The sequence below is a fragment of the Oncorhynchus gorbuscha genome, linkage group LG06 (genome assembly GCF_021184085.1).
Source record: "Oncorhynchus gorbuscha isolate QuinsamMale2020 ecotype Even-year linkage group LG06, OgorEven_v1.0, whole genome shotgun sequence".
Lineage (NCBI taxonomy): Eukaryota > Metazoa > Chordata > Actinopteri > Salmoniformes > Salmonidae > Oncorhynchus > Oncorhynchus gorbuscha.
The window spans coordinates 48,171,950-48,194,803 of NC_060178.1; the positions used below are offsets into that span (position 1 = coordinate 48,171,950).

General features: G+C 42.0%; 1 protein-coding gene across 3 annotated transcripts in view; it reads left to right on the forward strand.

Annotated features, from left to right (window-relative positions):
- Positions 1–22,854, forward strand: part of LOC124038041 (collagen alpha-1(XXIV) chain) — a 101,914-nt gene that overhangs the window by 16,678 nt on the left and 62,382 nt on the right. For 2 of the 3 annotated variants that reach the window (XR_006839291.1, XM_046353418.1), the window contains exon 2: positions 13,093–13,157. Coding sequence is in view for 2 of the 3 variants with exons in the window: in XM_046353418.1 (XP_046209374.1) it covers positions 13,093–13,157 (65 nt within the window). In the remaining variant the exon portion in view is untranslated. Of the gene's footprint in view, positions 1–12,835; positions 12,964–13,092; positions 13,158–22,854 lie in introns of those variants that run through there. The other variant, XM_046353419.1, reaches the window with a different exon arrangement.

A 22,854-nucleotide genomic window follows, 5' to 3' on the forward strand; every position in this document is an offset into this window, starting at 1 on the left:
TGGCATCTCAGACCACAGGTCCATAAAATGCTTCCAGGTCAAAGGTCAATAGAACATTTACTGAAAAATGTGCAGTTGTTTTGCTGGCTCACATTTGCCTGATGACTCCCACTGAATTTTTACGCTGCTCTATCGATCACTATATACTTCTGTCTGAATCGTTCGTGTTAACAAGAGGCATTGTACAAAACAATGTAATCAGTGATTGGATCGTCTGTAAACAATACAAGTATCAAAGGCAATGACGAATTTTCGAACCGTTGCTTTACCCACGTGTGTTCTGGTTCTGGGCCAACCTATCGGTTTCTGGGACCAATCAGACGACCTGAATGTGTTCGCATTCTAGAACGGTCGGGGTGGGAGTCAAATCCAGACTCATTGCAGAGAATAAACAAACATTTGTGGGCGGGGTGTGGTGTTTGGCTCGGAGCCATGAGTCTTATGTAGCCAGGCTTGGTTTACATGGTCGAGTCTTGATTTGTTATTATGTGTTAACAATAGAGACTTTAGACAATGCAACTATCAAACCGACAGTCTACCTTTGTCTGTGCTTTTGTGATTTGTCTGCAGGCTTTTGTGATTTGCTTTGTGTTGTTTTTCTACAGTAAGATCGTGATTTGTAAGGATCCAAATAGGTGTGACACAATTACTGTATAACCATGTAGGCGTGGCACAATTACTGTATAACCATGTAGGCGTGGCACAATTACTGTATAACCATGTAGGTGTGGCACAATTACTGTATAACCGTGTAGGCGTGGCACAATTACTGTATAACCGTGTAGGCGTGGCACAATTACTGTATAACCGTGTAGGCGTGGCACAATTACTGTATAACCGTGTAGGCGTGGCACAATTACTGTATAACCGTGTAGGCGTGGCACAATTACTGTATAACCGTGTAGGCGTGGCACAATTACTGTATAACCGTGTAGGCGTGGCACAATTACTGTATAACCGTGTAGGCGTGGCACAATTACTGTATAACCGTGTAGGCGTGGCACAATTACTGTATAACCGTGTAGGCGTGGCACAATTACTGTATAACCGTGTAGGCGTGGCACAATTACTGTATAACCGTGTAGGCGTGGCACAATTACTGTATAACCGTGTAGGCGTGGCACAATTACTGTATAACCGTGTAGGCGTGGCACAATTACTGTATAACCGTGTAGGCGTGGCACAATTACTGTATAACCGTGTAGGCGTGGCACAATTACTGTATAACCGTGTAGGCGTGGCACAATTACTGTATAACCGTGTAGGCGATGGTTATGGAGGAAGTCCGTCAGGAAAATAAAATAACCGTCATAACTGTTTATTTCGATTTTTAAAATGTATTTTGAATTTATTTGCGGAACGAACAGCTGACTGAAGTTGGGACTGTCCATTTCTGCAATAACATGGACTCACCGTGATAAAAATTTGTAGCTCCTTGCTGAAAGAAGCAAGGTGTTCAAATCAAATACCAGTACATGTGTTTAGCAGATGTTATTATGGGTGTAGTGAAATGCTTGTGTTTCTAGCTCTAGCTGTGCAGTAATGTCTAACAGTAATATCTAACAATTTCACAGCAATATACACAAATCAAAAGTAAAGGAATTTAGAATATGCAAATATTTGGGAGAGCATTTGCGCGAGCAGGATAGAATACAGTATATATTTATGAGATGAGTAATGCAAAATATGTAAATATTATTAAAGCGACTAGTGTTCCATTATTAAAGTGGCCAGTTATTTTAAGTCTATGTATATGGGGCAGCAGATAGTGTGTTAGTGATGGCTATTTATCAGTCTGATGGCTTTGAGATAGAAGCTATTCTTCAGTCTCACAGTCCCAGCTTTGATGCACCTGTACTGACCTCGCCTTCCGGATGATAGCGGGGTGAATAGGCAGTGGCTCAGGTGGTTGTTGTCTTTGATGTCCTTCCTATAACATTGGGTGCTGTAGGTGTTCTGTACGGCAGGTAGTTTGCTCCTGGTATTGCGTTGGGGCCTTCTGGAGAGCCCTGCGGTTGCGGGCGGTGCTGTTTCCATACCAGGCGGTGATATAGCCCAACAGGATGCCCTCTATTGTGCATCTGTAAAAGTTTGTGAGGGTTTTAGGTGCCAAGCCAAGTTTCTTCAGACTCCTGAGGTTGAAGAGGTGTTATGCAGGTGAATGAGGACCCAAAAGCGACTTAACAGAAAACAGAGTTTATTCCAGTCTTTAACAAAAACGATAATCCTGGATACTATCACAGTTAAAGTCAAAACAGGAAAACTGAAACCCTCTAGTCAGTAGAGGGGAACAACTGGAGATGCGACCACAGACTGCAGGTCGCTTCGGGAAGGCGCAGGCCGTAGCTGAATATAGACACCTGCTCACACGCAGCATCTGAAGAAGGCAAAAACACGACAGGACGGAACAAGGACACAGAACAGCAAACAAGGATCCGACAAGGACAGAAGCGAAAACAGACAGAGAAATAGGGACTTAATCAGAGGGCAAAATAGGGAACAGGTGTGAAAGAGTAAATGAGGTAGTTAGGAGAATGAGGAACAGCTGGGAGCAGGAACGGAACGATAGAGAGAGAGAGAGAGAGAGAGAGAGAGAGAGAGAGAGAGAGAGAGAGGGGGATAGAAAGAGGGAAAGAACCTAATAAGACCAGCAGGGGGAAACGAATAGAAGGGGAAGTACAGGGACAAGACATGACAATCTATGACAAAACATGACAAGAGGCACTGTTGCGAGATCTTCACCACACTGTCTGTGTGTGTGGACAATTTCAGTTTGTCATTGATGTGTACGCTGAGGAACTTCAAGCTGTCCACCTTCTCCACTGCTGTCCTGTCAATGTGGATAGGGGGGTGCTCCCTCTGCTGTTTCCTGAAGTCCACAATCAGCTCCTTTTTTTGTTGACGTTGGGTGACAGGTTATTTTCCTGGCACCAAACTCCCAGGGCCCTCACCTCCTCACTGTAGGCTGTGTCATCATTGTTGGTAATCAGGCCTACTACTGTTGTGAGTGGCCACACAGTCATAGGCGAACAGGGAGTACAGGATGGGGCTGAGCCCCAGTTTTGATTATCAGCTAAGTGGAGGTGTATTTTCCTACCTTCACTACCTGGGGGCGGCCCTTCAGGAAGTCCAGGACCCAGTTGCACAGGGCGGGGTTCAGACCCAGAGCCTCAAGCTTAATTATGAGCATGGAGGGTACCATGGTGTTGGATGCTGAGCTCTAGTCAATGAACAGCATTCTTACATATGTGTTCCTCTTGTCCAGGTGGGATAGGGCAGTGTGCTGTGCAATGGCGATTGCATCGTCTGTGGATCTATTGGGGCGGTAAGCAAATTGAAGTGGGTCTAGAGTATCAGGTAAGGTAGAGGTGATATGATCCTTGACTAGTCTCTCAAAGCACTTCATGATGACTGAAGTGAGTGCTACGGAGCGATAGTCATTTAGTTCAGTTACCTTTGCTTTCTTGGGTACAGGAACAATGGTGGCCATCTTGAAGCATGTGGGAACAGTAGACTGACCATGACCATCACAGCCCTAGATCCAAAGCCTTAAAAATGTATGTTACCAATTGAACGACATCTATTACATGATAAATCAATGTTAAAGTTTACACAGCTGGCCATATATGGATGTTACATTTTACTTGATGGGTTGGTTATGTAGGCGTCTTCTAACCCATCGCTTCCTACTACATATAATAATACGATTGAATGATATCTTTACATTAAAAAACCAAAGTCTATCAGAATTCTAGTCGTTCCAATAAATGTTATAGCCCTCGATCTAGATGAATAGGACTGGAAAAGTATATCTAAGCCAAATTGTTTAACCTAAGAATGACCTTAGGCAGCCCTACTCTTGTTGTTTATGATTTTGTTGTCATGGAGGACTGATTGGGCTCATTGATTAGAGTTGAAAATAAGCGCTCATGAAATGGCATGCTTAGAGCACTATTGAAAAGTGCTATTTACATGTGATAAATGAATGCCATATGCTGCATTTGCTATAGGCCTATTGTTTACCTTTTTGTTGGTGACACTTTGATATCTTGATAACATGCAGCTGTTTAAAGGGCAAATCCACAGATGAAACAATAACAAAACGGTTTCCCCGCCTCTGTTTTTGTAAAAAAGCTGAGGGATGGGTCTGGAGAAATGTAACCACTCTCAGATTAATAGACAGAGCTATGGATTGCAAGGACTGACCATCCATGACATAAAGGTTATTGTTTGTTTACATGTATAATATTTACAAACATTGGAGTAAAACAAACTTATATTTTGAGTTACATTATTCTAGAATCCACAGATGTATAAATACTGTATATATCATTTATAAATCCAAAAATGGATGTAGCAACTACAGATTTAATTTAATTCTTTAATTCTATCAAAAGTGTGCAAGTTTGAGCATGTGTCCATTAGGCATATGGATTGATTTTTTTTATCAGCATGAATTGGATTGAGCAATAAAAGCCCCACTTTTATTCCATAGGCTTGGATCTGCACTACGAAGCTGTCCAAGAGAAGATTTTTCTCTGTCTACTGGTTTCAAAAACAATGATTGACAGGCAGTTTAAATTTATTGAATTCAAACATTGTTGTATTCAAATACACATTTACATTACATTACATTTAAGTCATTTAGCAGACGCTCTTATCCAGAGCGACTTACATTTACATTTGTGAACAGCCGTCCACAACAACCACAATACGTGAAGCGCAAATAACTAAATGAGAGATCAGCAGTGTGATTCACATCAATGCTCGATGTCAAAAAATAAGTGATATCCGTATCGCCGTAGTCTACACCACTGCTGTCATCTTTTCCTCCAAGAATTTATTCAAGTTTGATCATCTTTGGATGCAGTCGCACCATTGGAAGACATAGCTTGCACTGTAGCCTACAAGAGCCTATTCCTGCTCTTTTCCCATGATCCATCAAACACATTTGGTGTGTCATCATAGTGGTCTCTGACTTGTGGTCAGACTCGCTCAGGTGGAACAAACTTACACTTGCACCTTTTTTCAATGCTGATTTGAATGTCGTTGTGAAAACAAAGTGTCCAAGATTTTTTTTTCTTAATTTAAAAGTAATCATCGAAGTAATCATCTAGTTTGACTTTTTTACAAAAGTATTTGTAACCCGACGAATTGAGGCTGTTCTGAGGGCAAAGGGGGGTGTAACTCAATATTAGGCATGTGTTCCTAATGTTTTGTACACTCAGTGGAAGTGTTATATAATTTTCCACTTTTAAACCTTGCCAAGATGGCTTTATAAATGACAGCTTAATAATTGTATGCATATAGCCTATATATTCCCCCTCTTTTTTCAGTTTCTCGAGTGTGGGGGGAGGGGGGAGGGTGTTTGTGTCTGTATTGCCAGTAGTGGAATGTTACTTCCAAGATGGTGTAGCAGTCAGACGTCTTTGTCCTGTCGTGTCCCTTTGTATATGTCTTTTTACCACTTTTTATTCGCAAATCTTTGTAAAATATTTTCCTAAACCTCAACTTCTAAATACTCTCCTGCAACCCGCCTCACCAAATGTGGCGTGGATCTGCTTTTTTCTAAAGTATTTCTATTTACTTCGGATCTGGAATCCCTCAACTGAAGCTAGCCGGCTAACTACCTACCAGCTATTAGTCAGCAAACCATTGCTAGTTGTCATCAGCTAACCTTTAGCTCGGAAAGCTCTCGCCAGTTCGAACAACGTGACTCAAACCAGAGCATAACGGACCTATTTCTCTCCATATCCCCAGATTCCTACCGCAAACTCTGAACATCTGGATCTTCGCAACTAGCTAACCGCAATCCCGGGTGACCACTCCTGGCTAGCGTTTCCATCCCGGAGCAAGCACCAATTAGCCTGAAGCTAGCCCGGCCAGCTCACTTCTGGGCTACAATATCCGGGCCCCTTCTACTGCCGGTACGGGGCACGGAACCCCACTGATCCTCTACGACTGGAATACCGACATAATCTGCCCGAGGATTCCAACAGGCCCCTTAGGCGTGACGCCTGCTGAAGGCCCATTCTGCTAACCTGCTAGGCCTGCTAGCTACCTAGAGCTACTTGGAACCCTACTAATTCAACGACTGGTCTATCGACGTCACCGCACAAAGAGGCAAAAACAGACTTACCCCCATCGCGACGTCCCCCAAAGGCTAACTTGCTAGCCCCGGTCTGCTAACTGCTAGCTTGCCTGCTCCGGTCTGCTAACTGCTAGCTTGCCTTCCCCGGTCTGCTAACTGCTAGTCCCTGCTAACTGCTTGCTTGCTAACCCGGTCTGCTAGCTTGCCAGCCCCGGTCTGCTAACTGCTAGCTTGTTTAGCCCCGCCTACTAACTGTTAGCCCGTTAGTATCAGCCTGCTAACTGTCTGAATTGCCGTGTCCCCAGTCAGCCCAACCACCCACTGGACCCATATGTTCACTTGGCTACGCATGCCTCTCTCTAATATCAGTTTGCCTCGTCCATTACTGTCCTGGTTAGTGATTACTGTCTTATTTCACTGTAGAGCCTCTAGCCCTGCTCAGTATGCCTTAATCAACCATGTTGTCCCACCTCCTACATATATGATGACATCACCTGGTTTAAACGTCTCTCTATATCTCTCTCATCATTACTCAATGCCTAGGTTTACCTCCAATGTACTCACATACTACCTTACCTTTGTCTGTACACTATGCCTCGAATCTATGCTATCATGCCCAGAAACCTACTCTTTTTACTCTCTGTTCCGAACATGCTAGACGGCCAGGTCGTATAGCATTTGGCCGTACCCTTATCCTACTTTTCCTGTGTTCCTCTGGTGATGTAGAGGTTAATCCAGGTCCTGCGGTGCCTAGCTCCACTCCTACTCCCCAGGTGCTCTCATTTGTTTACTTCTGTAACCGTAAAAGCCTTGGTTTCATGCATGTTAACATTTGAAGACTACTCCCTAAGTTTGTTTTACTCACTGCTTTAGCACACTCTGCCAACCCGGATGTCTTAGTCGTGTCTGAATCCTGGTTTAGGAAAACCACCAAAAACCTTGAAATCTCCATCCCTAACTATAACATTTTCCGCCAAGTTAGAACTGCCAAAGGGGGCGGTGTTGCAATCTACTGCAAAGATAGCCTGCAGAGTTCTGTATTACTATCCAAGTCTGTACCCAAACAATTCGAGCTTCTACTTCTAAAAATGCACCTTTCCAGAAACAAGTCTCTCACTGTTGCCGCTTGCTATAGACCCCCCTCTGTCCCCAGCTGTGCCCTCGATACCATATTTGAATTTATTGCCCCCATCTATCTTCTGAGCTCGTACTACTAGGTGACCTAAAATGGGACATGCTTAACACCCCGGCCATCCTACAATCCAAACTTGATGCCCTCAATCTCACACAAATTATCAATGAACCTAACAGGTACAACTCCAAATCCGTAAACTCGGGCACCCTCATAGATGTCATCCTAACTAACTCGCCCTCCAAATACACCTCTGCTGTTTTCAATCAAGATCTCAGCGATCACTGCCTCATTGCCTACATCCGTAATGGGTCTGCGAACAAACGACCACCCCTCATCACTGTCAAACACTCCCTAAAACACTTCTGCGAGCAGGCCTTTATAATTGACCTGGCCCGGGGTATCCTGGAATGACATTGACCTTATCCCGTCAGTAGATGATGCCTGGCTATTCTTTAAAAGTGCCTTCCTCACCATCTTAAATAGGCATGCCCCATTCAAAAAATTTAGAGCTAGGAATAGATATAGTCCTTGGTTAACTCCAGACCTGTCTGCCCTTGACCAGCACAAAAACATCCTGTGGCGTTCTGCATGAGCATCGAATAGCCCCCGTGATATGCAACTTTCAGGGAAGTTAGGAACAAATATACACAGGCAGTTAGGAAAGCTAAGGCTAGCTTTTTCAAAAAGAAATTTGCATCCTGTAGTACCAACTCATAAAAGTTCTGGGACACTGTAAAGTCCATGGAGAATAAAAGCACCTCCTCCCAGCTGCCCACTGCTCTGAGGCTAGGAAACACTGTCACCACTGATAAATCCAATATAATTGAGAATTTCAAGAAGCATTTCTCTACGGCTGGCTATGCTTTCCATTTCTCTACGGCTGGCTACCCCTACCCCGTTCAACTGCCCGGCACCCTCCAAGGCAACCTGCCAAAGCCCCCACCATTTCTCCTTTACCCAAATCCAGATAGCTGATGTTCTGAAAGAGCTGCAAAATCTGGACCCCTAAAATAATCAGCCGGGCTAGACAATCTGGACCCTCTCTTTCTAAAATTATTTGCCAAAATTGTTGCAACCCCTATTACTAGCCTGTTCAACCTCTCTTTCGTATCATCTGAGATTCCCATAGATTGGAAAGCTGCCGCGGTCATCCCCCTCTTCAAAGGGGGTGACACTCTAGACCCAAACGGCTACAGACCTATATCTATCCTACCCTGTCTTTTTATTAAGGTCTTCGAAAACCAAGTTAACAAACAGAATACCGACCATTTTGAATCCCACCGTACCTTCTGCGCTATGCAATCTGGTTTCAGAGCTGGTCATGGGTGCACCTCAGCCACGCTCAAGGTCCTTAACGGCATCATAACCGCCATCCATAAGAGACATTACTGTGCCGACATATTCATCGACCTGGCCAAGGCTTTCGACTCTGTCAATCACCACATTCTTATTGGCAGATTCGACAGCCTTGGTTTCTAAAATGATGGCCTCGCCTGGTTTACCACCTACTTCTCTGATAGAGCTCAGTGTGTCAAATCGGAGGGCCTGTTGTCCGGACTTCTGGCAGTCTCTATGGGGGTGCCACAGGGTTCAATCCTCAGGCCGACTCTTCTCTGTATACATCAATGATGTTGCTCTTGCTGCTGGTGATTCTCTGGTACACCTCTACGCAGACGACACCATTCTGTATACTTCTGGCCCCTCTTTGGACATTGTTAACTAACCTCCAGACGAGCTTCAATGCCATACAACTCTCCTTCCCTGGCCTCCAACTGCTCTTAAATGCAAGTACAAGTAAATGCATGCTATTCAACCGATCACTGCCCGCACCTGCTCGCCCGTCCAGCATCACTACTTTGGACAGCTCTGACTTAGAATACGTGGACAACTACAAATACCTAGTTGTCTGGCTAGACTGTAAACTCTCCTTCCAGACTCACATTAAGCATCTCCAATCCACAATTAAATCTAGAATTTGCTTCCTGTATCGCATTAAAGCATCCTTCACTCATGCTGCCAAACATACCCTCTGTGATGTCATCTATAAAATATCCTTCAACACTCTACTCAACAAACTGGATGCAGTCTATCACAGTGCCATCGGTTTTGTCACCAAATCCCCATACACTACCCACCATTGCGGCCTGAACCCTCGTTGGTTGGCCCTCACTTCATACTCGTCGCCAAACCCACTGGCTACAGGTTATCTACAAGTCTCTGCTAGGTAAAGCCCCGCCTTATCTCAGCTCACTGGTCACCATAGCAGCACCCACTCGTAGCACGCGCTCCAGCAGGTATATATCACTGGTCGCCCCCAAAGCCAATTCCTCCTTTGGTCGTCTTTCCTTCCACTTCTCTGCTGCCAACAGCCCATCTATCTACCTACCTCATAGCCATACTGAATTAATTAATTTATCTTGCTCCTTTGCACCCCAGTTTCTCTACTTGCATATTCATCTTCTGCACATCTACCATTCCAGTGTTTAATTGCTATATTGTAATTACTTCGCCACCATGGCCTATTGATTGCCTTAACTCCCTTATCTTACCTCATTTGCACTCACTGTATGTAGACTTTTTGTTTTCTTTTGTTCTACTGTATTATGGACTGTATGTTTTGTTTATTCCATGTGTAACTCTGTTGTATGTGTCGAATTGCTACGCTTTATCTTGGCCAGGTCGCAGTTGCAAATGAGCACTTGTTCTCAACTAGCCTACCTGGTTAAATAAAGGTGAAATAAGGAATAAAAAAACACCGGTATCTCGATGGGGAACAGGTGACAGGGTCTCAAGTGTTGTTCCTTCTATTTCCTCTCCCCTCACTCTCTCTTTCTTCTTTCGCTCTTTTCTTTATCCCTCTGTCTGCCTATCACTTTGTCTCTTTCTCTCTCTCTATGGTATTTATACAGTAATTTTGTGTATTATCAACAGTAAAATACTCTGAAATGTTTAACTGCAGCATACTGTAAATGATGGTGCATTGTGGGAAAATGTTTTGGCTGGGGAAAGGATTTCTGTATTTTGAATGGTACTGTAATTCCACCCCACAGAATACAGTTCCGTATCTTTGGAGCTCCAAAAACATTTTGACCACTAGTGGGTTCAGGGTATTGTTGTTTCTATCTCATTAACATATGTTGAGGCGTGCCTTTTCAGAGACTGTATTTGTTTCACCCGTGAGTGAGAATTCTGTACCAATTGAACTGCTATATGGTTATAGGTCTCCATTAATTTCTATGAGGAACAGATTGGAGTTACAGCTAATCTTAAACCTTAAATGGTTGAGCATTTGCCATGTCCTTTAGGTCTGTTTTGCCCAGTAGTTGCTGCCATTTTGGAAGCCTTTGTTAATTAAGGATCTTACCCGTATTTGACATTTTTGCCTGAAATGACATACCCAAATCTTAACTGCCTGTAGCTCAGGATCTGAAGCAAGGATATGCATTTTCTTTATACCGTTTGAAAGGAAAGACTTTGACGTTTGTGGATATTTGAAATTAATGTAGGAGAAAATAACACATTAGATCTGGTAAAAGATATTACAAAGTAAAACATGCTTTTTAATTTTTTTGTCCCATCATCTTTGAAACGCAAGACAAATTCCATAATGTACTATTCCAGGTTAGATGCAATTTAGATTTTGGCCACTAGATGGGAGCAGTGTATGTACAACGTTTTAGACAGATTCAATGAACCATTGCTTTTCTGTTCAAAATGTTGTATCAAGACTGCCCAAATGTGTCTAATTGGTTTATTAATACATTTTCAAGCTCATAACTGTGCACTCTCCTCAAACAATCGAATGGTATTCTTTCACTGTAACAGCTACTGTAAATTGGACAGTGCAGTTAGATTAACAAGAATGTAAGCTTTCTGCCCATACCAGATATGTCTGTGTCCTGTGAAATGTTCTTGTTACTTACAACCTCATGCTAATCATATTAACCTACGTTAGCTCAACCGAGGGGGATCCCATAGAGCTTCTACCCCCCCCCCCCCCCCCCCAGCCATAAGACGGCAGAACAATTAATCAACTAGCCATCTGTACATTGACCCCCCCGTAAGCATTTCACGGTCTACACCTTTATTTGTCACATGCGTTCTAAACGGCGCATGTGACAAATACGATTAGATTTTTATTTGAACAATAGTTAAGATGGGGAGAGGTTTGTCCATAATAAAGTGTTGCTCTGCCATCTTAACAACGCTATAAACAGGGCATGTCCTACAGGGCAGGGCATGTCCTACAGGGCAGGGCAGGGCATGTCCTACAAGTGAAGAGGGAGTTAGGAAAATTACAATTGGCCCAGAACAGGGCAGCACGGCTGGCTCTTAGATGTGCATGGAGAGCTAACATTAAAAATATGCATGTCAGTAGAGGAGAGATTGACTTCATCACTACTTGTATTGACATGTTGAATGCACTGATCTGTCTGTTTAAACTACTAGCACACAACTCAGACACCCATGCATAACCCACACGACATGCCACCAGAGGTCTCTTCACAGTCCCCAAGTCAAGAACAGACGATGGGAGGTGCACAGTACTACATAAAGCCATGACTACATGAACACTATTTCACATCAAGTAACTCAATGAAAGCAGTAAAATCAGGGACTGTGAAGAGACACAAAGGAACAGAAGTGCATACACACACATGCACATAGATTTTGTGATGTAGATATGCGGTGTGAGATTTATTGTAATATTTTTAAGATTGTATATATATCTACCTTAATTTTAAATTCTAAATATCTAAAAACTTCCTTCTGGAATCAACTACAGCCAAGGTAGGTGAAAAATCATGTTAGTTTCTATTCCCGAAAAAACTACCCCTTTAAATATCTTCTAGTGTGTTTTTGAAACCAGAACACTGGACAAAGAAGGTTGAAGTTGTATTTTTGCTAAGCATTCGTTGTTGTTTGCAAATGGCTTTGGATTTCTCTGCACTATTTTCAGGTATGATAAAATGGATAGCAGCTTTCAACCTTTTCAGTGGCATGCTGAAAGAGTCGTACAGTAGTTGAGCATCACCTTATGTATACTTAGCAGTACAAAATATCATTCAGGAGAATGGACATTTACAGAATGTTCAGATATACTGTAAATGTATAGGGTAGATCAATTACGACAGTCAGATAGATTGTAATAGTATAGGGGTTCATTTCTATCTTTGACATGCAGTTCCAGATACAACCCCACCATTAGTTGAAGGCAGCTAATCATATAGTTTATGAAAAGTATTCAAATATTGTTTATAAAGTAGTTGCTTTCTCAGATCTGTATTCTAATAGTTAAATAGTTTTTTTTAACTTTTGGAGATCTTTATTCAAATAGTTTTAAAAAGTAGTCATTTTTGGGGTATCTGTATTTAAAATAGTTGTAGTCGCGTCCAAACTAACAATTTGGTCCCCTACCCACCAAAAAATACTTTACACAAAGCATAATTGAGACTATAGTTACCTCAGGTCTGGTTTCTTTCCCACAATTTCTCCAGCCAAATAGTATTCCCACAGTTCAGAGTATATCAGCTGTGACAGATCCATAATGTCCTGAATGTCAGTTGCATGAAATGTTTGGTTTGTTGCTGATTTATGACTTACGGTCTGATTGCAGTGTGGACAGACACTGCTTCCCAGTGGCCATAGCAGCACTGCAGATTGTGACCTATAGACTAACTATGATTAGATGTTTGGGTCGTAATGAAGACTCCGAGCGCAGTATCCATGCTGTATGGTTAGTATCTTACTTGGCTCTTTTAGGTATGATTTGCGACTTGGATCCATTGACTCAAGTCAAGGATATCTCGTATTTGTTTCCCACGTGTTCCTTTCCTTGGACTAACTGTGTTGTTTGTCCCTGTAGGGGAACCCTCCTCCTGCTTCTGTCAATATGCACATTGTCTGCAGAAGAAGACTACCGAGCACAAGGTAAGCAGCCTCCACCTCCCCATCTCAACTCCATCTCTACATTGTAACAGTCTACACCAAACCTATGTCTGACCCACATCCATTAGCCATTTCTGTTGCCGTATATTTGTCGTCTGTTGTGGATGAGAGAGTGACCTTCTTCTTCGCTTTAAAGGGATGTCACTTTACAAAAGCCTGGTTGACGAAGTTCTTTCTTCCAAATGGAAACCGTTTAGCCATTCAAAGTGTTGAGTGTTACAGGGGCCTTGTGTGGGTGTGATAGGCATGGGTCTTAGTTGGACCAAGTGACATTTGACTTGTTGGCACCAGGCAGTATCTGAGAGGGAGGGTGAATACTGACTCCTGGTTGTAGAGTTGGACAATGCCAGCACTTTTAATTTGTGGTTGGCCATTGCCTTAGGGTTCAAACTTGCCCCAGAGAATGATACTACGTAAAATACGTGATTTATGACATTATGCGATCATCAAGGACAGGAAATCTTCTTTGTTATGTGTTATTATTGGTATGTGGAGCTACTCTCCTCTTCTTTTTAAAAAAACCCTTCTTTACTTTGCTCTTGGTCCTCAGGTCCTAGAATACAGGCAGAGACAGCCCAAATAGTCAGTCTCTCTCTCTCTCGCTCCCTCTCAAAGGTTACAAAAGAATAACACATTTCACATATATTATTAGCAAATAGTTAAAGTACAAAAGGGAAAGTAAAGAGACAAATATGGGTTGTATTTGTGGCAACAGGTCACAGATCTTGCTGGGACACTGTGGTATTTCACCCAATAGATATGGGAGTTTATCACAACTCACATATTTCGAATTCTTTATGGGTCTGTGTAATCTATGGGAAATATGTGTCTCTAATATGGTCATACATTTGGCTCAGTTTCCACCTCATTTTGTGGGCAGTGTGCGCATATCCTGTCTTCTCTTGATAGCTAGGTCTGCCTATGGTAGCCTTTCTCATATGGTCATACATTTGGCTCAGTTTCCACCTCATTTTGTGGGCAGTGTGCGCATATCCTGTCTTCTCTTGATAGCTAGGTCTGCCTATGGTGGCCTTTCTCATATGGTCATACATTTGGCTCAGTTTCCACCTCATTTTGTGGGCAGTGTGCGCATATCCTGTCTTCTCTTGATTGCTAGGTCTGCCTATGGTGGCCTTTCTCAATGTTAATTTGTAATAATTGTTTAGTTCTCTTATGATTTGGTTGGGTCTAATTGTGCTGCTGTCCTGGGGCTCTGTGGGGTCTGTTTGTGTTTGTGAACAGAGCCCCAGAATCATCTTGTTTAGGGGACTCTTCTCCAGGTTCATCTCTCTGTAGACGCTGAAATACAGTTGAATTCAGAAGTTTACATACACTTAGTTTGGAGTCATTAAAACTCATTTTTCAACCACTCCACAAATGTCTTGTTAATAAACTATAGTTTTGTCACGTCGGTTAGGACATCTACTTTGTGAATAATATTTCCAACAATTGTTTACAGACAGATTATTTCCCTGTATCACAATTCCAGTGGGTCAGAAGTTTACATGCACTAAGTTGACTGTGCCTTTAAACAGCTTGGCAATTATGTCATGGCTTTAGAAGCTTCTGATAGGCTAATTGACATCATTTGAGTCAATTGGAGGTGTACCTGTGGATGTATTTCAAGGGCTACCTTCAAACTCAATGCCTCATTGCTTGACATCATGGGAAAATCAAAATAAATCAGCCAAGACCTCAGAAAAAAATTGTAGACCTCCACAAGTCCGGTTCATCCTTTGGAGCAATTTCCTAATGCCTGAAGGTACCACGTTCATCTGTACAAACAATAGTATGCAAGTATAAACACTATGGGACCAGGCAGCCGGCATACCGCTCAGGAAGGAGGCGCGTTCTGTCTCCTAGAGATGAACATACTTTGGTGCGAAAAGTGCAAATCAATCCCAGAACAACAACAAAGGACCTTGTGAAGATGCTGGAGGAAACAGGTACAAAAGTATCTATATCCATAGTAAAACGAGTCCTATATCGACATAACCTGAAAGACCACTCAGCAAGGAAGAAGCCACTGCTCCAAAACCTCCGTAAAAAAGACAGACTACGGTTTGCAACTGCACATGGGGACAAAGATCGTACTTTTGGAGAAATGTCCACTGGTCTGATTAAACAAAAATGAACTGTTTGGCCATAATGACCATCGTTATGTTAGGAGTAAAAAGTGGGAGGCTTGCAAGCCAAAGAACACCATCCCAACCGTGAAGCACGGGGGTGGCAGCAATTTGTTGTGTGGGTGCTTTGCTGCAGGGGGGACTGGTGCACTTCACAAAATAGATGGCTTCGTGAGGAGAAGAATTATGTGGATATATTGAAGCAACATCTCAGACATCAGTCAGGAAGTCAAAGCTTGGTCGCAAATGGATCTTCCAAATGGACAATGACCTTAAGCATACTTCCAAAGTTGTGGCAAAATGGCTTAAGGACAGGAAAGTCAAGGTATTGGAGTGGCCATCACAAAGCCCTCAACCCTATAGAACATTTATGGGCAGAACTGATAATATAATAATAATAATAATAATATATGCCATTTAGCAGACGCTTTTATCCAAAGCGACTTACAGTCATGTGTGCATACATTCTACGTATGGGTGGTCCCGGGGAATGAACCCACTACCCTGGCGTTACAAGCGCCATGCTCTACCAACTGAGCTACAGAAGGACCACATAAAGCATGTGCGAGCAAGGAGGCCTACAAACCTGACTCAGTTACACCAGTTCACAGAACTTATTCTCGGGAAGCTTGTGGAAGGCTACCCAAAAAGTTTAACCCAAGTTATTAAACAATTTAAAGGCAATTCTACCAAATACTAATTGAGTATGTAAACTTCTGACCCACTGGGAATGTAATGAAAGAAATAAAAGCTGAAATATATAATTCTCTACTATTATTCTGACATTTCACATTCTTAAAATAAAGTGGTGATCCTAACTGACCTAAAACATACTTTTTTTTACTAGGATTACATATTATGAATTGTGAAAAACTGAGTTTAAATATATTTGGCTAAGGTGTATGTAAACTTCCAACTTCAACTGTAGATAATAAACAAAAGTGTTAAGTCTGCTCCTGCCACGGCCCCTACTGCTCTTCCTGTGTCTCCTTGACCTGCCGCCACTCCCCCAGTGCTCTCTCCCTCTGTGTGTGTGATTGTGTGGGCGGAGACAGGTGTGCTGGAGTTAGAGCCGATCCCCACCAGCTGCAACCTGTTCCATAATCAAGACCTCTACAAATACTCAGTCATGCCACTTCCAAACTTCCAAATCATAATCTCTGCTCACTCAGTCTACGTTTATAGTCATGTGTTACTATGTAGATCCTGTCCCAACCTCTCTTGCTCCAGCCTCAGCACCTGGTTTCCTGCAACTTGCCTGAGCTTCCATTGGTCTGCACTCCATCTCTGTGTTTCAATAAATACCTTGGTTACTTCAACTCCTCGTCTGAGTCTGCTCTTGGATTTCCCTGTTCCACTCCACCTAACAAAAAGTGAGATAAGCAATACAGAAAAATAACAGTAAACATTGCTGTGAGACAGAGAGAGAATGTAGTTGTACTCCCAGGTCAGGCCCTTGTTTCCAGTACCACTGAAGGACAGTCTTTAGTCAGGCAGCTTGAATATGTGTTGCCATCCAGGCCCATGTCACAGCATGCAGTGGCCTGATAGGGAGATGACGACAAATGCATTGCATACTTTTCCTCACCAAAGCCATATTAGCATGTACTGCACATGTTGCTAAACAAGTCAACCATTTTGTTAGTTTAGCTGATAAATGGAAATTCATATGCAATATTCAGTTTATAAGCATTTACTTTATTAATAAGCACCTCTAAGGCAGGGTTTCCCAAACTTGGTCCCCCCCTTGGTGCACATTTATTTTTTTGCCCTAGCACTTCACAGTTAATTCAATTAACCAACTCTTCATCAAGCTTTGATTATTTGAATTAGCTGTGTAGTGCTAGGGCAAAAAACTAAATGTGCACAAGGGCGGGGGACCCTGCGCTAGGGCACAGGTAGGCATCCCTGGTCCGGGAGTGTCGCAGGCACGTCACATTTTTTATTTAACCGACCTGGAAGACCAGGTATGTTGAATTTAAGCAATCACTGATCAGTTGATCAGGGCTGCGTTCAGTACATAAAAACGTTATCGAATGTTCCATAGAACGGAAATGTTTTTGTACTGAATGACTAGTTGAAAAATAGGGAGGGGTTGGTTTGTGGTTTCAAAATGTACTGCTGCCCTTTAAATTCTTCACTCATTGCTTCAAGCCACACCCCGGCGCACCCACCGAACAGAGCAAACACATTTCAAAGTCTGTTTAATTAAGAACATACAAGAATGTTTTGGGAAAACATGGCGTTCGGTACAAACCATTCCGAAATGTAGCAAACATTCAAGCGAACTGAATGCACCCCTGGTGTGATGCATAATAAACTGCAGGTTGCCTCGGGAAGGCACTTGACCGTAGCAGACTCAGACACCTGCTCACCACGCAGCATCTGAGGAAAACACGACACGACAGGGCGATACAAAGACACAGCACGGTGAACAATATACAAGGATCCGACAGGGCAGAAACGGAAAACAAGGGGAGAAATAGGGACTCTAATCAGGGGAAAAGATAGGGAACAGGTGTGGGAAGACTAAATGATTGATTAGGGGAATAGGAACAGCTGGGAGCAGGAACGGAACGATAGAGAGAAGAGAGAGAGGAAGGGAGAGAGAAAAAGGGGAACGAACCTAAAAAGACCAGCAGGGGGAAAACGAACAGAAGGAAAAGCAAAATGACAAGACAATATAAGACAAAACATGACAGTGTTGTGATAAGTATGTTGTTTGCTTTCTAACCTGTTAATTCATATTCCTTTCGACTGTGATATATAGGCCAAAAAGACAGAGACAATCAGAATAAAATCAACCACACCTTTTGTTTTATCACAAAACTATCATAGCAACCCCTGTCCAGTGAAGTCCACAAAGCATATTGCATATACAGTAACAGGCAGTTACATGACCTACGGCATGTTCAAGTAATTTAATATTTCTGACATTTTCGGACCACTAAACAACTATTGATTTTGAACCACAGAGTTACCGCAAGTTGTAAAGAAAACTGGAGCTGCCTCCACTGTTCCAGCACCATTTCAACTTCAACATTTCAAAATCATCAAATCACCTCTGCTTAGTCTAATACGGTGACAACTAAAAGATACCAAAAACAATTTAGTCCAATCAACATACAGTGGGGCAAAAAAGTATTTAGTCAGCCACCAATTGTGCAAGTTCTCCCACTTAAAAAGATGAGATGGCCTGTAATTTTCATCATAGGTACACTTCAACTATGACAGACAAAATGAGAAAAAAATCCAGAAAATTACATTGTAGGATTTTTTATGAATTTATTTGCAAATTATGGTGGAAAATAAGTATTTGGTCAATGACAAAAGTTTCTCAGTACTTTGTTATATACCCTTTGTTGGCAATGACAGGTCAAACATTTTCTGTAAGTCTTCACAAGATTTTCACACACTGTTGCTGGTATTTTGGCCTATTCCTCCATGCAGATCTCCTCTAGAGCAGTGATGTTTTGGGCTGTTGCTGGGCAACACTGATTTTCAACTCCCTCCAAAGATTTTCTATAGGGTTGAGATCTGGAGACTAGCTAGACAACTCCAGGACCTTGAAATGCTTCTTACGAAGCCACTCCTTCGTTGCCCGGGCAGTGTGTTTGGGATCATTTTCATGCTGAAAGACCCAGCCACATTTCATCTTCAATGCCCTTGCTGATGGAAGGAGGTTTTCACTCAAAATCTCACGATACATGGCCCCATTCATTCTTTCCTTTACACGGATCAGTTGAGTTTTTACCACAAAGTTCTAATTTGGTTTCATCTAACCATATGACATTCTCCCAATCTTCTTCTGGATCATCCAAATGCTCTCTAGCAAACTTCAGACGGGCCTGGACATGTACTGGCTTAAGCAGGGGGACACGTCTGGCACTGCAGGATTTGAGTCCATGGCGGCGTAATGTGTTACTGATGGTAGGCTTTGTTACTTTGGTCCAAGCTCTCTGCAGGTCATTCACTAGGTCCCCCCGTGTGGTTCTGGGATTTTTGCTCACCGTTCTTGTGATCATTTTGACCCCACGGGGTGAGATCTTGCGTGGGCCCCAGATCGAGGGAGATTATCAGTGGTCTTGTATGTCTTCCATTTCCTAATAATTGCTCCCACAGTTGATTTCTTCAAACCAAGCTGCTTACCTATTGCAGATTCAGTCTTCCCAGCCTGGTGCAGGTCTACAATTTTGTTTCCGGTGTCCTTTGACAGCTCTTTGGTCTTGGCCATAGTGGAGTTTGGAGTGTGACTGTTTGAGGTTGTGGACAGGTGTCTTTTATACTGATAACAAGTTCAAACAGGTGCCATTTAATACAGGTAACAATTGGAGGACAGGCGAGCCTCTTAAAGAAGAAGTTACAGGTCTGTGAGAGCCAGAAATGTTGCTTGTTTGTAGGTGACCAAATACTTATTTTCCACCATAATTTGCAAATAAATAAATTAAAAATAATTTTCTTCTAATTTTGTCTGTCATAGTTGAAGTGTACCTATGATGAAAATTACAGGCCTCTCATATTTTTAAGTGGGAGAACTTGCACAATTGGTGGCTGACTAAATACTTTTTTGCCACACTGTACATGTGGCGTGAGTTAGTATGTATTATACACAATTTTAAAGATAAACTTCTTGTTAATCCAACCACGATGTCCGATTTCAAAAAGGCTTTACGGCGAAAGGACACGATTATGTTAGGACAGCGCCTAGCCACAAAAACCATACATACATTTTCCAGCCAAGGAGAGGTGTCACAAAAATCAGAAATAGTGTTAAAATGAATCACTGACCTTTGATCTTCATCTGGTGGCACTCCCAGGTCTCCATGTTACACAATAAATGTTTGTTTTGTTTGATAAAGTTAATTTTATGTCCAAACACCTCTGTTTAAATTGGCGCGTTATGTTCAGTAATGCATTGTCTCAAACAAACATCCAGTGACATTGCAGAGAGCCAAATCTAATTACAGAAATACTCATCATAAACATTGATGAAAGATACAAGTGTTATACACAGGATTAAAGATAAACTTGTTTTTAATCCAGCCGCTGTGTCCGATTTCAAAAAGGCTTTACGGCGAAAGCACACCATGCGATTATGTTAGGACAGCGCCTAGCCACAAAAACCATACAGACATTTTCCAGCCAAGGAGAGGTGTCACAATTCAGAAATAGCTTTAAAATTAATCACTTACCTTTGATGATCTTCATCTGGTGGCACTCCCAGGACTCCATGTTACACAATACATGTTTGTTTTGTTCAATAAAGTTAATATTTACGTCCAAAAACCTCCTTTTTGTTCGCGTCATTAGTTCAGTAATCCATATGCACAAAGCATCTAGCCGAAAAGTCAAAAAAGTTCCAATAAAGTTCGTAGAAACATGTCAAACGATGTTTCTAATCAATCCTTACGGTGTTTTTATCATAAATACTCAATAATGTTTCAACCGGACAATACTGTTTTCATTAGAAAGGAAAGGGAACGAACGTCGCGCTCATGGCCACGCACCATAAACAACTCATGCCTTTCAGCTGAGCCACTTACTCTGAGTGCTCTTATTCACTCCTCTTTCACAATAGAAGCCTGAAACAACAACAATCTACTGAAAGCCTTGGGAAGTGCAATCTGACCCCACAGACACTGGATATTCGATAGGCATTCACTTGAAAACTACAAACCTCAGAATTCCCACTTCCTGGTTGGATTTTTCTCAGGTTTTCACCTGCCATATGAGTTCTGTTATACTCACAGACATTATTTTAACAGTTTTGAAAACGTTAGTGTTTAATTAATTAACTTATTATAAGCATATTCTAGCTTCTGGGCCTGAGTAATAGGCAGTTTACTCTGGGCACGCTTTTCATTCAAACCCCCCAATGCTGCCCCAAATCCCAAAGAGGTTTTAAGGGCTTGTAAATTGCATTCGGTGCATTTTACATAATATAATATAATTATATATTATATTATGATTTGATTTGATTTGACCTATGTGTCCCTTATAGCGGCTAGCTGACCTAAATCTTGGATGCCTGCCTCCACACGAAAAAAGCCAGAAATCAGTAGATACGTCATTTTCAACAGTGACCAGCACTGTATGTGAAGCTAGCCACAATAGTGGAATTTGCGGTTCGCCTTCAAAATAAAGGTCCCACATTGAAACGGATACAAATACTGTAATCATGTCATATGTGCACTAGATGATGCTTAACAAGTTTGGAAATGTTGTTATATAAATTCAACAAAATAAATAATTTGTTAATTTGACAAAGGACAAATGAGTTTAAATCACACTTTGGATGTATTAGACTTCATAATTGCATTGGGGGCATACATATATTTCACTGTATAGCCTATGGAGTGTGAATCAATTAAATGGGGTATCAGCCAATTCAGTGACACCCACAGAACACAACTGTGAAAACTTTACACACATTATCATAGCAGCTCTTATTGGAGGATTTTGACTGGGGCGAAATCACCTCCCCAGTCAGTCTATTGTGCGTGTTAGACATTCATATTGCAAATGTACATTCTTACCTATGGGTCCATGAAATGGGGTATCAGCCTACTCAGTGACATCCACAGAAGACTCCAGCGTTTCCCAAACTCGGTCCTGGGGACCCTAAGGGGCGCACGTTTAGTTTTTTGCCTGAGCAGTAAATAGCTGATTCAAATAATCAAAGCTTGATGATGATGAGTTGTTTGAATCAGCTGTGTAGTGCTAGGGCAAAAAAATTAATGTGCAACCAAGGGGGGCCCCAGGACTGAATTTAGGAAACGTTGGTTAACACAAATATTAACATCATAGCTCTTATTGCAGGACTTGAAATGAGCCACATTAGCTCACCAGTGAAACTACTATGTGTATCGAACATTCATATTCCAATGTACAGCCTTATCTATGGATCTTGGGTCCTTGAAATGTGGTATCAGCCTACTCAGTGACATCTAAAGAAGAACACAACTGTGAAGAGTTTATACATAATAACATCATAGTTCTTATTGCAGGACTTTGACTGTGGAAAACCACTTCACTATACAGCCCATTGACTGGTGAGCTAATGTCGCTCATTAAACAACATTTTTCGAAATACGTACAATGTTATGCTGTTTACAGTTCAGGCATAGATCTATTTCCAAAGATAATGGTCTCCAATGTCACTCTGTTTGAATCTCTGAATCCATACGGCTTTTTGCTAAGTGTTTCCATGTGTACGTTTTAATGATACAAATTGGACAGAGGTAAATGTCAGCCACCATCTGTTACCCTTTCCTCCCCAAATTTCTGCTGTTAACATTTGCACTACGCTTTTCTGAATAACTTATTAGCTGTTCCATTTGACCCGTTGCCAAGATGAAAGGTCGCAAGGTCATATATGTGCAACTCGTTCTAAAATAGCTTACCGCTTTGATGTCTGATTATTTATCAGTCTCCATTCTTGACTCTTTTTTTTATTTTTTACTGTGTGTGTGAGTGTGGGTTTTGCATTTTTTACTGTGTGTGTGAGTGTGGGTTTTGCATTTTTTACTGTGTGTGTGAGTGTGGGTTTTGCA